At 41.5% G+C, this 15,569-nt stretch overlaps 1 protein-coding gene across 1 annotated transcript; it reads right to left on the minus strand.

Annotated features, from left to right (window-relative positions):
* Positions 1-5,324: 5,324 nt before the first annotated feature.
* fgf10b (fibroblast growth factor 10b) lies at positions 5,325-12,819 on the minus strand. The gene is made up of 3 exons (XM_042422145.1): positions 12,360-12,819; positions 5,921-6,024; positions 5,325-5,560 (listed from the first exon to the last, which is right to left on the minus strand). Exons 1-3 carry the CDS (start codon positions 12,817-12,819, stop codon positions 5,369-5,371), a joined length of 756 nt encoding a protein of 251 aa, XP_042278079.1. The 3' UTR covers positions 5,325-5,368.
* Between the last annotated feature and the right edge of the window lie 2,750 nt (positions 12,820-15,569).

The raw sequence follows: 15,569 nt of genomic DNA on the forward strand, positions 1-15,569 counted from the left end.
CCTTTGATGCTACTTTATACTTCCACTCCACTACATTTCAGAGGGAAATATTGTATTTTCTACTCCACTACACTACTACTATTTGACAGCTTTAGTTACTTTTCAGATGAAGATTTGACATAATGGATAAAATAACAAGTTTTTAAAATACAACACATTAATAAAGATGAAACCAGTGGTTTCCAACCTTTTTGGCTTTTTAAATCTTACAAAAAGCAGTGTGTAGTTGTGGTCACATTTCAGATGTCTATGAGTTCAGCTCCACCAAATAGTGATTTTTCCCTCCAAACCTCTCACATGGTTTCATTTCAGTAAATGTTTAAATGATCCAATATTTCACCGAAAAATCAAAGATTAGAAGAAAAGTCCATAAACTGAAAACAGATTTGTGTATCAGAACTTTGTTTTTTCTTCTTTCCTCTCCCATTAATCATCTCATGACCCCAGTTGGGATCCACTAGACTAAACTAGCTAACTGTATATAAAATAGTTCAAACTAGCTCCACCTCCAGCAGTTACAACAGTAACATGCTGCTTGCACACTGATGCTTCAGTATTAATAATACAATGATGTCACATATAATAATATATCAGTCAAAGGGACCAAACCAATACTTTTACTGCAGTACTTTAACTACATTTTGCTGCTGATACTTATGTACTTTTACTTAAGCAGGATTTTTAATGCAGGACTTTTACTTGTAATAGAGTATTAATACTGAAGTAAAGGATCTGAATAGTTCTTTCATCACTGCAGTATGGTGATAAGAGTCACTAATGGAAACAATAACGTAATATAAAAATACTCATTACAAGTAAAATCCCTGCAATCATAATTTTAATTAAAGACACAGACATATATGCAGAAAAGGGCAGTTATATTATCATACATTATACTGGGTTATTTCTACTAATGCTGTCATGTGTAGAATATCAGTGATGTATCCCAGTTGGTGGAGGTGGTGCTAATTTTATCTAGTTTGGTAGTTTATAACAAATATTTTTTTTATCTGACACTGTAATCTGAAAAGCTGTCAAATAAATATACTGCAGTAGTTTATAGAAGCATAAATGGGAAGTAAAGTACAATACTCAGAAAAAGTATCAACACCATACCATTAAAATACCATTTGTATAAGTATAGTATTGTAAATGTGTGCCTGCTTGAATTAGTTTCCACCAGTATCTTGGATTTGAATGTTTTTACTCATTTCATGCACATCTTATTGCCTTTGGTATTTTTGTAACCTTTGCATATTGACTATAATAATAATAAAAAAAATCTATGAGCAGGCCATAGCCAGGATTTTAGAAATACTAATGAGTCTAAATTCCCCCATCAGCAAAAGAGGAAATATTTGCCTAGATACCAAAAAAATGTACTTTTTTTCACATTATAGTTCTTTATCTATTTTTGTCTTGACATTTTGCCTTTATTGGACAGATGGCAGTGAAGAGGTAGAGAGTTATGACTTGCAACAAAGTCCCTTCGCAGTCAAACTAAGTCTAACCAAACTGCGGTTAAATAGTATGTGCCATATTCTGCTATAAGTGTACCCCTTTGTAATAATTTAACTGTTCCATTGTTGTCACTTTCTTGTAATTTTTTTCTTCCTACATGATCTGTGTGTTGTTTTAAAGACATTGCCAGGAATGTACACTCCTTTTCCAGTTCATTAGTTACAGTCAATGCAGTAAGAATAAAAATCTCCATCAAGGTTATAATGTTCAGTTTTGTAAAAACTGCTTCAGAGAGGTGTGGATTCAACTTTATTGTTGTTTTAAAGGCTATAATTTGTGCTGCTGTTGAGTTCCGGTATATTGAGAGGTGTTTCTAATATTTTGTCCACCTCAGTCATATCAGTGAGTATAGGCTAAATATTAGGAACACCCCTCAGTTTAACAAAAGATAAGCTTAAAGATACTACCTTGAAACTAACTAACTCATAATCAGCTACTGCATGTGACTTGCGTGAGTGTAATTGTATGTAAACACCTCCATAATTTGTTAAAATCCACAAATTCACAGAAACGATACCGAGGACGTGACCTCAGTCTCCTCCATGTTAGCTCTGGCCCTGTCTGTGGGTGTAAGCAGTGGTTGTCTGAACAACATGAGTGCACAATGATGGACCTGCTAAAGGGTAGTTTAATTGGTTAAATAACCTCATATTGATCTAATTTATTTTGCAAAGCAGCAAGCATTAGTTAATGTAATTTAACTGTTATAGTAGACACATATTTATAGAAAAGACCTGTGCAACCCCTCAGAAGTGCCTCTCTCCCCGAGCTCACTCAGTAGCTGCCCACTACACTACAAACATGTGTTGCACCAGACCTCTCAGTGTAAGTATTCATTAGTTGTTTTAGCCTCCAGTGATTTTCCACTTGTTTCCCAAAGCTGGATCACATTATGCCACAGAGAATTCCCGTGCCAGAAATGTAGAGACCCACTTTGATAAAAGATTACTGCCCCTATTTTCTGTTATTGCTGTTTTTTTCTCCCATGTAAGTGTCTTGGAGGAAGTTCAAACATTCACAAGTCTTGGGAACGCACAAGATGACATATGACAGTAGCACTGATGTTGGAAGGGGCATCAAGCACATGCTCACCTCTATTGGTTTTAAAGGCAAATAGTATAGTTTCATGCCAAGGACCAGGCTCCTGCTATATTCATCAGTGCACGTCATTTAGGTTATATTCCCGGTCATTGGCTGTCTCATTAGATCGCATCAAGCACAATTAAAGACAAATGAAGGAAAATACAGTGCAACTGTGGTGTAATTTCATACCAGACACCAAATTCCCCTTCCTTTTAAGTGCTATTTCTTTCTTTCTTTTTTTGGAACTTCAGTCCTAATTTAGAAAAACAGAAGTCAAAACATTTAAACAACATGAAATCTTTGTAGCCCAAAAGACGACATCTAAATTAATTCAGAAGTGGCACACACACAGGAGCCCTCAGTTGAACTTCCTAATCTTTCTAACCTTAGATAACATCTGTTGTAAGGACACTGTTGTGAATGTGGCCTCAGAGGTGCAACAGCAACACCATATTACACAATAACCTGAGATAGCAAAGAAATTGTAATAGACAGTGCTGTATATGGTGCCGAGGTGGTCATGAAATAGTATTCCATATGTTGCCGTTGGCCTTTGTCATAGTGGAATGCACTGCAGCATTCCTCGGTATTAATCATTCGTCGTGGTGATTTCTTAAACGGTCATTAAAAGACAATATACTGTACTGTAGCTTGAAGCAAAGGCTTCTCTGAACACTGGATTCTTCAGTTGCTTTTGTTCTTTGCGTTCCTTCCAGTCCTAAGTCACAGTCTCAGGCTAACCTGGAAGAATTTGGGAATGAAGGCAACAGCCGGAGCCTCTTACAATCCTTCTTTCACCTTCCTGTCTCAGTCTACTCTCCCAATGTTTCATGGCTTTGCTGAGATAGATGTTCAGAGAGGCAGGATAAGAGGACATGAGGCCCGGAAGCCTGTGGTGTTAATGTTCTCCCCGTGGTCTTTTGATCTGGCATCAAGACAGCTGTCATTGATTAGTGCGTTTGTAGATGATTACTAGGGGAAGTGGGTGGTCAGACACAGGTCATATCTCTCTGTCTCCCTCATTCACACACATTCAGATCCCCCTCTAAGGCCTTGCTGAAGATGACAAAGCTGTTTTCATATTTTCTGTTGTATATTCAGCAGGTGCATTAGGCAAGGTAAGTTTATTTGTATAGCTCATTTCAACAACAAGGTTGTTCAAAGTGCTTTACATAAAACATAAAAGGCATCAAGACAAAATGTAAAAGCAACATAATGTAATATAAAAAGACATTTAAATACAATTAAAAAGAGTTAATTAGAAAATAAAAATAAGCGAAAGTGGAATAATAGATAAAACAGGAGAGTGAAAATTAGAGTGCAGTGTAAGATATTAATCAAAAAAGCCTCAAATGTGATTTAATAAAAAGCTGCAGCAAACAGAAAAGTCTTCATCCTTGATTTAAAAGAACTGAGAGTTACAACAGACCTGCAGTTGTCTGGGAGTTTGTTCCAGATATGTGGTGCATAAAAACTGAACGCTGCCACTCCATGTTTAGTTTTGACCTGGGGGACAGAAAGCAGACCTGTTCCAGAGGAGCTGAGAGGTCTGGATGGTTCATAACATAGCAGCAGATCAGAAATGTGTTTTGGCCCTAAACCATTCAGTGCTTTATAAACCAACAGACAGACAGGAAGCCAGTGTAAAGACCTCAGAACTGGCACTTTTTTGGTCTTAGTAAGGACTCACGCAGCAGCGTTCTGAATCAGCTGCAGCTGCAGCTGCATTAGTGCTTATCTTTGCTATGCAAGCTCTCCTGCCATAGGGGAATGTTGCAGCTCCGCAGTAATGGGGTGATATTAGGAAATGATGTCAGCATCTACAGGGCGTACCAGGGAAGTTACCTCCCTCCCATTTTGTTGTGGTTGGTCTGTATGTTTCCCGTTTGTTTGGGAACTAATCATTAGTGCAATGGTTGCCACATGGAATATCTGGCTAGGCATTAATGGTTGCCTTTTGTCCCTTCCTACCTCAGAGAGCCAGATAAGGATAGATTTACTGTGACCTGAACGTTCACCAGGGTTTCTCGCTACTTGTGTGAAAAATTTACCCCTTTCCTGCAATTCCCCCACAAATAAAGTCAACCTTGGGCATTTGAAGGAAGTAAGACGACTGTGATGCAGAGGAGAAAATGGTAATTTTATTTTCACATAATAGAGTTCCTATAAAAAGTAAAGAATGCAAAGGAATGCTTGTCTTGTAAGTGTTCCCCTCCAGTTAAATATTTCACAAAATAAATAAATCAATACAATACAGTCAAAACACAGTGGTTAAGTATCAAACATTTGCTTTAATGTGTTGTAATGCTGTCGTGATAAACTGACCCATCATTTCTCTCATCTTATCCATTTTCTATATCTCGCCATTATGTTACGGATTATCTGGTGTACATCTCACAGGAGAATATGGATCATAAATAACATCTTGAGATACATCTGCATCTAGGTTTCATTAGCTTGGACAGTAGCTTCTGTGTTGTCCATTTAAAACACAATCTCCAGTTGCAAACTGTTTGGCACAGAAAAAGGATAAATATTGCATCCTGTGCCACAGAAAACACAGATATCACCTTCTCCTCCAAACAAAGTACATGATCTCAATCAAAGTCAGGAGCAGAGACCACTTGTTTGTGTAACAGTGTTAGTGCCTTGTTTCCAAATGAGAGATTTCTCAGTGAATGTCTTTATTTTACAGCTTTTTTCTGTATTGAAAACCTCTCTGTCCAGTGCTGCATATTTGCCCTCTCCAGTTGAGTTCTACAGTTCACACCATAATTGGAAGGAAGTGGGTGGCCGTGTTCTTCCTGCGGGTTTTCTTCCCTCTCAGTGGCTTCCCGTGGACGTTTAGACCCACAAACATCTGCCGCTTCTTGTTCCTCCACTCGGCTGATGCGTACGTGTTGTAGCCATTCTCCTCAATCCGCTCCTTCAGGGTGCAGTCGACGCCGAACTCACTCTGGAAAAATAGTTAGGTATCATGTTTCAGTGTTATATCCCCGACATATGAGGTTAAGGCAAAACACAGATCATTTTCTTGTACAAATCTATTGTGGTTGCACACGGTACCCTGTTTATTTACTACTCCTTAATCTACATTGAACGTTTTGCTTTGTGTATTTGTGTAGGAACTAGTATGTACTTTGAAAATTGCACAGTTCTCTCAGAGTTTCACATGTGTGCACTGGCCTTTTTGTGATTCAGAGTTGACCCAGCAGCAGAAGAACTAAAGATAAGGCCTCCTTTGATAAGCACAGAAGAATCTAACATTATCTTGCTCTCTGGTGCATCCAGATTGACCTCTGACCCGGATACTAACCGCTCCGTACAGCTCTCCCTTCCTGCTGATAGCCAGATAGTAGTTGCTGTTCAGCCCTTTGATGGCCACCACTCCCACGTCCACTGATGTGATTTCCAGAATACCTAGGATTCAGCAAAAAAAATGAACATTATATCAATATGTGTTAACATTCAGAATGTGCATACCAGCTTTTCTGACATCTGTGCAAGTAAAATTGCTGTTGTTGTAAGTTTGAGCCGATCTGACAGAAAACAACCAACTTTCTCAGTTTTTTAAGTCTGCAGAGATAAATCTAACACTCGGAGGATAGAGGAAGTAAAGGTGATAAAATGTTTTCTTGACTCATAGTGGCTATAGATAAGAGTATAGAACAATCAACACTGTCTGAGAGGAAACAGGCCAAACACTAGTGAGTCAGATAAATCCATAAATTTCTACAGACATTGATGAGACTATAATGAATAGCAGCATTGCATTCTCGTTTTAGTACATTTGCACGTGGGAACACACAGTTCTGTGTAAGGTCACAATTATTCTCTGAGCACATTTATCATTTGAGTCATATTCTAAAGTTACTTTACAACCTACACCTGTGTAACAGATTCCAGCTGCTCAGGCCATTTAGTTTGAAAATGTATAGGTGGATGCCACAGAGATTTCCCAGGTTGTTTATGTTCTGTTTGGTATTTAGGTTTCCAAGTCCCTGTACAAATAATTCAGGTTTCTCATAGGCTATTAGAGGGGCTAATTTATACCCCAGTTAACAAGGGCATGCTTTTGCTGCAGACAGCTGTGGTTATTTGTGTGGTCTCAGTATCAGAGGTCAGAGAGATATAACTTCCTAATGTGTCCTTTGACCACAGAACCCACTTGTCTCGTCTTATGCTGGTGTGTGTGTGTGTGTGTGTGTGTGTGTGTGTGCGTGTGTGTGTGTGTGTGTGTGTGTGTCTGTGTGTGTCTGAGTGACCCTCCCCGGTTCCCATGGTATGTTTGATTTCATGCCTCCCTCCCTGACTTCCATTCCCCACTTCCTGTGAGCTGTCGTTATTTTATCCCGATAAGCACACATATGTGTATACACACACACACACACACACACACACATACAGACACACACCATGGCATGGGGGTGTCAACTCCTGAGAGTCGACGACATCCTTTGATCAGATCAGCATCCCCTCCTCTGTCTCATGACTGTTTGTGTGGCAGCCTGCTCTACTGTCAGGCCCACTCTCCGGTGGCTGGGGGGCCTCTGAAGCTGCCAGCCTTGTACATGAGTGGACAGTGGAGGACGCAGGTGTGCCCCAAAAGAACAATCCCCCTCTTAAAAATACAGCAGCTTCTCTCCTTGTCCGTGAGGTCTTGACTGTATCAGTTTCTAGTTCAAACAGTGGCACCTCAGGGCAGTGAGGTCTGAAGCGGCAAGGTGGTGGTGGGGACTGTGACACAACGGCCATTGAAGATCTGAGAGGAGCTGGTTTCTGTATGGGATCGGGTGTCGGGTATGGAGTGAGGATGTAAGACAATCTATGGCAGAGGCTGGCTGCTCTGTAAACATGGGAGGGATGAAAGGAAGGAGAACAGAGGAGGACAGAGGAGCCATGACAGTGAGACTGGGGGTGGAGTGAGGATTAGAAAGGCTGTAATGATCACTGATCAAAGTCACCCACCGGAGGCAGGGGCGAGACAGGTTGTATATACACTCACACACGCACACACGCACAAATGCACTCACATACACACACGCACACACATAGTTGATATTGCAGCAGGTGAATGTGCACTTGCGCACAACTTGCAAACTCAACCTGGTTGTGAAACTACAAAATCTCCATTCACTGCTCTCTGCTGAATGCTCCGCTTTCCCCACAAGCAGAGAGTAATAATGAGCTTATGGGAAAACACCATAACAGATAATATTCTCTTCATTTAGCTTCCCCCAGATTACAATTTAAATGTGACAACAAAGCTTTGTATGGGGTAAATTTTACAAACCACATATGTAAAATGTAGCCTAAAGCCAGCCAGCCAGGTTCAACTGTTTACGTGGGGAGACAGCAATTTTTCTTTTGCATGCTGGTTGCTTTTTCCTAATGTGTGGCTTATTTGATACGCTCTGTTTGGAGTTACAACAGTAAATGGTGCGTTGGTTGTGGAATGGAGGCACATAATGCCAGTGAGAATTAAAGGTGGTTTTTCCACAGTGGGATGCCAAAAACCATGTGCTTTGCAGCTTGTATTGTTATTCTTTCTCACTCTTAGTTTGCTCCTTTTTCTAAATTAACGTTCAGGGGCTGCACAAAACATTTGGACAGATAAGTAAGAATGTTCATTTTAATTGGTACCATTCTCATGCAGAAAAATGGAGTGGAGTGAGGCGTAAATCAGGATATATAGTAATAACACTTGATAAGGACCACACTGGGTGTATTTACACAGAGGGGGTATCCATCCTCTTCCCCACCTCAGTGAAAAGCTATACATCTCTCTCCCCAAACCTCCATAAGAGCACCATCTGTTTTTTCCCACGCAAAAAGCCACTGCTTTGATTAAAGGAGATGAATGTGCACAAAGACACACTTACACACACAGTCACACACATACACACATATACTATATACACACACACTGCTTGAGCCATGTCCAGAAGCATCTTGAACACATGGCCTGACCCCTAAAGCACAGAAACACAACTGGTGGCCTGACACACACACACACACACACACACACACACACACACACACACACACACACACACACACACACAATGTTGACAGGCTCACCCTCTCACACCATCACAGCCGTGGATAATTAACCAAACTCTTTTACCGCCAAGCCTTTCCATGAGTCCTATTTAGCAATATTTCACTAGTCACTCAGAGCTTCTAGTTGTCTATAAATTTAAGAGAACTCAGGTGTGAATCATAGATATTTTAATTATGCACTTAGGCCATGCAGATAGCTACTTAGCTGACTTTAACAAAATCTCCCTCTCTTTCTCTCTTCCTCTCTGTATCCTCAGCACAGGCTCCCAGCGGGTTGGAAAGCCATGTGGGACAGTTTTGCGCTGGCATCCCCATAAATCTGTGGGAGGCTGGATACTGGCTCTTTAACAGACAGTGAGCCGGGTCCTCGCAGGGCCACAGGCAGCATCCAAAACCAGTGCCTCCACATCTTACACACCTCCTAGACAGAGCCTAATAAATCTATCAATTAAGCTATCATATTTTAAATGCAGTACATCTTAGCAACTTCTGGCTCAGGACAAGGCAAGCCTTGCTCCACTCATCGGACAAAAACTTGATATTTTGTCACTTCAAGGGACTATCAAGGGTCTACAAAAGACGTCAGCCCTGGGATCATGTCTAGCCCCAGGGGCCAGAGCAAAGACTGAAGCTGCTGTTGTGTAGTATCCTTTACCGTGTGAACCTGATACGAGGGCACACACAGTGTCCCCAGACCCCCTCAGGACACAGCTTTTTGATGGCACCACCATTGATACTGAAGACGCACAGCTTTGATGTGGCCACAATGATATTCAGCCATGTCATTCATGAACTTGTACCTCTAGAGAGTCCCCTCTGCTCCCTTTCACCTCCCTCCCTGATGCTCAATCCACTCTGAACTGAAACTGACTTTTGAAAAAAAAAAAAAAAAGGAACGCACACTCTTAAAGATGAGAAGTTGTGTGTCATTAAAGAAGAAGACAGAGGGCTAAATCACCCTCCAAACATGCATAAAATTTCGGGTGAATTCACACACCATTATTATGATAAACAGAGTCAGACATGCCTCTTCGGTTTTACAACTTGAAAGAAACTACTAACAAAGGCAGCAGTAAAGGCATCCCGATGTAATACGGCCAGTAAATAAAGATGCTTCTGTCATGACCCTGTCAAAACAAATATCTTCCCTGACATTCTGCCTCCCCATGCCATTTCCCCGAAGTCACTTTGATTGAATGTGTGGTTTACCTCTCCCAAGAGGAACATTAAAAGGTTCCATATACACTCGCTATGGTGTTGGGGTACAGAGGGAAAGAGGGAGAAAAAGAGCATGTGAGGAGGACAGAGATGTACAGACGGGTCACAAATTAAAGGAAAAACTAATATGAAGTGTTTAGTAAGGTGTTGGGCCACCAACAGAACAGCCGCCAGAACAGCTTTAATGAGCCTTGGCATTGATTCTACAAGTCTCTGAACTCTTCTGGAGGGATGAACACCATTCTTCCAAAAGATATTCCCTCATTTGGTGTTTTGATGATGGTGGTGGAGAGCGCTGTCTAACACGTCAGTCCAAAATCTCCCATAGGTGTTGAATTGGGTTGAGATCTGGTGATTGCAAAGGCCATAGCATATGATTCACATCATTTTCATACTCATTAAACCATTCAGTGAACCCTCGTGTCCTATGGACGGGGGTATTGTCATCCTGCAAGAGATCACTCCCATCAGGATAGAAATGTTTCATCATAGGATAAAGGTGATCACTCAGAACAATTTTCTATTGATTTGCAGTGACCCTTCCCTCTAAGGGGACAAGTGGACCCAAATCATGCCAGCTAAATGCCCCCAATAACATAACAGAGCCACCGGATCCCCTCACTGTAGGGGTCAAGCATTCAGGCCTGTACCGCTCTTTTGGTGTACGCCACACATGCACTCGCCCACTTGTCGAGAATATGGTGAAGGATGACTCATCTGACCATATCACTTTTCTCCACATCTCTGTAGACCAGTGCTTTTTGCACCACTGAATTCTCAAATGTGCATTCATCTTTGTAATGAGGGGTTTATGTACTGCAACCCTACTATAATATCCTTCTCTATGTAATTGTCGATGGACTGTTCTTGCTGACACAGTCTGATCACGTCCTGCATTGACATTCTTAGTCACCTGAGGAAGAGTTGCACTTCTGTTTTTCCCTGCATAGCACACTAATGCATGAGCATTACAGTCTTCAAATGTGCGCTGCCGACCACAATTTCCGACCCTATTTACCTCTTTCCTATAGATCTAAATGCAGATGTCACTTTAGTCACTGTTCCTATTGAAACACCAGCCAGTTGAGCAGTCTTTGTGACCGAAACTCCTGCCATCCGTGTCCCAACAATGAACCCTTTTCCTCTTACCATCTTGATACAAAATCAGAATCAACGGGGCCTGCTCAACATTTTTATACATGCCACAGAGCATGATTGGATGTTAATTGCTTAATTGTGCCATGCAGTGCACCTGTGTGGAAGCATCTGCATTTGTTATGTTTCTCCACTCATTTATTCAGGTTTTTCCTTTAATTTGTCACCCGTCTGTATATGTGTGCGTGTGTCAGTAATAAGCGAGCACATGTGTCATCGTTGGCTGCTATATGATCACACACCCACTGGAGCATGTGAGCGCCCGCTGGCTGATAGGCACACACACGTAGCTCGGTGGGAATGCTGGGAAACTAATGAGAATGCTATTTTACTGACTGATATGCCGAAACATACAACATGTAATCAGTTTAAAGACGTGTTTCTCCAAGTGAGCACGTCAAACTGCTTTAAACAAATGTCTGATCTGTGACTGAGGGTATGTAATTTGCTTGACGCTGGCTGGCAGGCGGGCAATCTGAGTGGGAGACTGAGAGAGATACAGACACAGAGAGGTAGAAAGAGTCTAAAAGCATCAATGAGACTGACATCCACAACCCCCCTCCTCTCCCAGCCCTGTTCTTCTGTGGTTGTTATCAGTGCTGTTTACCCTGGGTTGTGAAGACTGCCTGATAATGACTTGAGTTATCTGCCCCTGCTCCTTTTTAAGCCATCTCAGAGCTACCATCATTGTGCTGAGTGTTTGGACAGGAGAGATATCAGTGGGATGTCTGGTTTAAAACAGAAAGATCGGGAATGCTTCATCTAAACTACCAACCCATGAGCAGACTTGCGGTCTCTGGACATAATTGAAGAATCATGTTTTTTGTTTAAATTCAATGTCTGAGCCAATGTACAATATATACAATTTATGCATTTGTGTTGGTGTAATGAAATGTTTTCTGGTGAGAGGATTTTTTTCTCAAAGAATGAACACCTGAGTTCTCAAATTAGAAACATTTATGGTGGTTGCTTGGCGCCAGAAAAGTCCCTGACTTAAAACAATCAACAGGTGCTTTTTGTCATGCGCAATATATGAATGCCTCAAAATCCAAAAAGGTCAAAGGAAAGATTAGAAGTTTTGATTGTAAAGGTTACAAGCTTTTATTTTACACTGTCTGTTTGAAGTTAAAAGTGTTTGAAGTAAAATTTAAAACTTAAATGTTTTAGCTCAAAAAAGCCTTGATAGTGTCACTTTTAACTTTTGTTGCCACAACAAAGCATCACATTCTCTTTGGGTTCTGATTTTCATTTTGAGGTTCCTGTTTTTGTCTATTTTTTTTTTTTTGTTGTTATATTAAGCTAATCACTGAGTTACTTACTGAGGGGGTCATCCTTGCTCTTGGTTCCATTGACCTTTCCATTCTTATCGATCCTCAGGAAAAACTTCTGGAAAGAGAACAGCTTCCTCTTCCGTATGTCCCCTTGGAGATGATTGTAGCTGCGTACATGCCTACCCTGTGGTCCCCCAGTCCGACCCAGGGGGCCCCCGGTGGCCCTGGGTTTAGAGACAACCTCAGTCTCAGAAATGTTCAGTGGAACCCTGAGAGTTCGTGGGTTGGCGAGCCTCAGTCTGTCTCTGCGGAGCTGATGGCAGGCTGCCCCGGGTAGGGAGAAGGAGAAAACCACCAGGGCTAGCAGGAGAGGCAAAGACAGAGAGGAAAACAGTGTTGAGGACCTTAACCTGGAGCTGATCCCAGAGCCAGAACGAGCCCCTAACCCAGCCCTGGAGCAGGACGAGGCAGAGGCAGCCTTACTCCCTCCAGCAGCCCATCTGATCATGGTAGTGTGCTGTGTGGAGGACTAGAGGCAGCCTCAGAGCCTGGGACATGCTGCTGGGGGCGAGGATAGGCTGGGAGGGCAGGGAGGGGAGCCCTCCACAGTCCAGGCTGGGTGAGATGTTCTCCCTGCAGAGTCCGAATAATGCAGCACCTGTGTGAAATCCTCAGATTTCTTCCTTATGTTTGAGTGCAATTAATGTTCAACAAGTCGCTGTATTTCAAGCTGATATTCCTTTGACTTCTCTTCTCCTCTGTTGAGAGGTTTTAGGCTGATTACCAGAGAGTTTGCAGTCCGAGTGTCTCTTGGAAAATAAATCAGTCCGAATGAAGACAGATTAAGTGAAAAAAAAATACACCAATTACTATGTGAATGTATTCCAGTAACAAACCTGTTTTTCTACTTTCATTTAGTTTTCTAATACTTTCTAAATTGTTTGTGAAATTTTAATCTTCACTCTTGGCTGCTCCAGTGTGACTCTTTTATTTCCAGGCAGCTGCTCAAACTAAGAAAAAAAAAATCCAAAAATATAAAGTTCACAAATATCCAGGTTGAAAGTTTGCCATGTGTAGAATTCCTTAGATCCAGTGAAATCAAACAAGGAGCATTACACACAATTTAGCTACTACCTGTTAAATAGCCACTACTCTCCACACGTGCAGTCAAGCATTGTAAGATTTCACTTTGAGAAGGAAAAACAGGATTCGTGACTAAAAGAGGAACGTTGGTCAATCCACACGTATGTCAGATAATCCATTTGTCTACTTCTGTTGCCCTGCTCCTCTCGCTCTCTCCTCATCTCTCTGCCTCTCTTTCTCTACCCCCAAATGACTCCACCTTCATCAGCATTGAGGTAACAAGTCTGGGGGTGGGGGTGGTGGGGGTGGTGGGGGGGCGGCAGAGTGGAGTCGTTCTCTCAGTCAGAGTTGTCCACCTCCTCTCCGTTAGGTCCTTGATATAAGAACTCCTTGGTATGATCTCCTCACCTGAAGGCTGATCACAGAAAATGACTGTGTGTGTTGTGTTGTGTGTGGCTGTGTGACTCTTAGTTATTTGATCCCTCCCTCCTTTACTCAACTTCCCCTCTCACATATGGGAGCAAGTACTGCTCTGCATGTGTGTGTGAGTAACTGTGTGCATGCCTACATGCAAGCAAATCTAACTTAGAGTGGGTGAGAGGTGATAGCAGGGTTTATCTGTGTAGATGCTGCAGGGCAGGAAGAAACTAGTACTGGATCAGACCTCATGGTTACAGATTGCACTGGTAATCCCTAACCCTGCTAATCAAAAAGTTTATAGTGTTTTTAGTGTGTACGGTTAGTACATGACTTAATATGTCGTGTATTTTTGTTATCCAGCACATGTATGTGAGCGTATGCTTGAGTGCAAAGGGGATATGCATCACAAATTAAAATGGACCCACTTGTTACTCATTAGGATGTAATAATCCTGACAAGTGGCTATCTTCCTCTATCTCTTCAGATAAAAATCATATTAAGTTACTATTGCCGGTTCCAGTCTGGCTTATCAAAGCCATCTTGCTAAGGCCTCTCTCTTTCCCTCAAGGCCCTTTATCGTAGTGCGTTATCTCTCCTGCTGCGCTGTAATGCAATGAAGCTCTCCAATTTCACTCACCAGACCCCTGCCTTCATCTGTGACTCAGGTGTCTGAGTGGCCGTCAGCCAATGAGACTCTCTTTTACGAACCATGCATCATTTGCTCCTCAAGGCAAGGCAGGCACAGGATGGACAATGTCATAGCGGACTAGACAACAATGTACAATATGTGCAGTGAATGTGCAAAATATTAGGGATGGTCACTGTTCTCACGAAGTACGTTGATGAGGTAAAAGCAGATGAAAACATTCCCATTTATTGTTTTGGCTGATTTTCCTCATTAAATTAACACAAAACATGCATGAGGAGGTGTAAATCTCTCGGTTTTGAGACAATTTAGACATGAAATGTGCAAAAGGGCTGTAAAAAAAAATCCCTGTAATTTCTATGCCCAGTGTAGGTTTTAAGACTTGGAGGCTTATTAAGATGGTAACAGTGATCAGGGGCCATACAGTGACATTTTAAACAATCCAGTGTGATAAACAAAACTTGTGCTGGCAGTCTTATCTAAGTTCCCTGATCCTCATGTCTTTAATGTTGGGGTCTGTCCTGTTGCCCGCTCTCCTTCCCTTAAATCCTAGTTTTTAGTGCCTGCTTTAATGTCTGTCAACGATCTACGACCAGAGCAGCGGTCTGGTCTTTTCTGCGCTCGGCATGGCTTTATCTGGGGATACAAACAAAGCAATCTTATCAGCGCTTCCTTTCCACTGTGATAACCTGAATCACTGCTGAGGAAACAGAGCTGGGAGGAGCAGGCATCTTATTGATTATTGTTCATTATTGTTGCAGAATAATAGTGAAATAACAGTTTTTATAGATTTAGCTGCATCACTCAAAATGACCTCCACCTAAACTAAATGCCATTGGACTTGTGAACCCATAAATTGGGTTAAACATTTGTTTAACTGTATTCTCAGTTTATTTATTCTTCTTTAACTGTTGTGGTTAACTAAGTAAGACTCTAAAAACTCTAAAAATAAATACTGAACACAATAGTACCAAACTGCGTAAATGTCAATTTTAAGTCATTTAATCTTGTGGAGTCATAATATTTTATTTATCTTTAAAAAAAAAAAAATCTCCCAATGACGTTAAAATACTTTGACCATTTCAAGTGCACTTTGACTTTTTGAGTAA

This window comes from Thunnus maccoyii, chromosome 9, assembly GCF_910596095.1.
Source record: "Thunnus maccoyii chromosome 9, fThuMac1.1, whole genome shotgun sequence".
Classification (NCBI taxonomy): domain Eukaryota; kingdom Metazoa; phylum Chordata; class Actinopteri; order Scombriformes; family Scombridae; genus Thunnus; species Thunnus maccoyii.

Bases quoted from the DNA above. Each gene is read 5' to 3' on its own strand.
- fgf10b (XM_042422145.1), bottom strand. From the start codon at position 12,819: ATGATCAGATGGGCTGCTGGAGGGAGTAAGGCTGCCTCTGCCTCGTCC. The intron at 6,025-12,359 runs GTAAGTAACTCA...GCTGAATCCTAG, and splicing joins GAGCAAGGATGACCCCCTCA to GTATTCTGGAAATCACATCA. The intron at 5,561-5,920 runs GTTAGTATCCGG...CTATTTTTCCAG, and splicing joins AGGGAGAGCTGTACGGAGCG to AGTGAGTTCGGCGTCGACTG.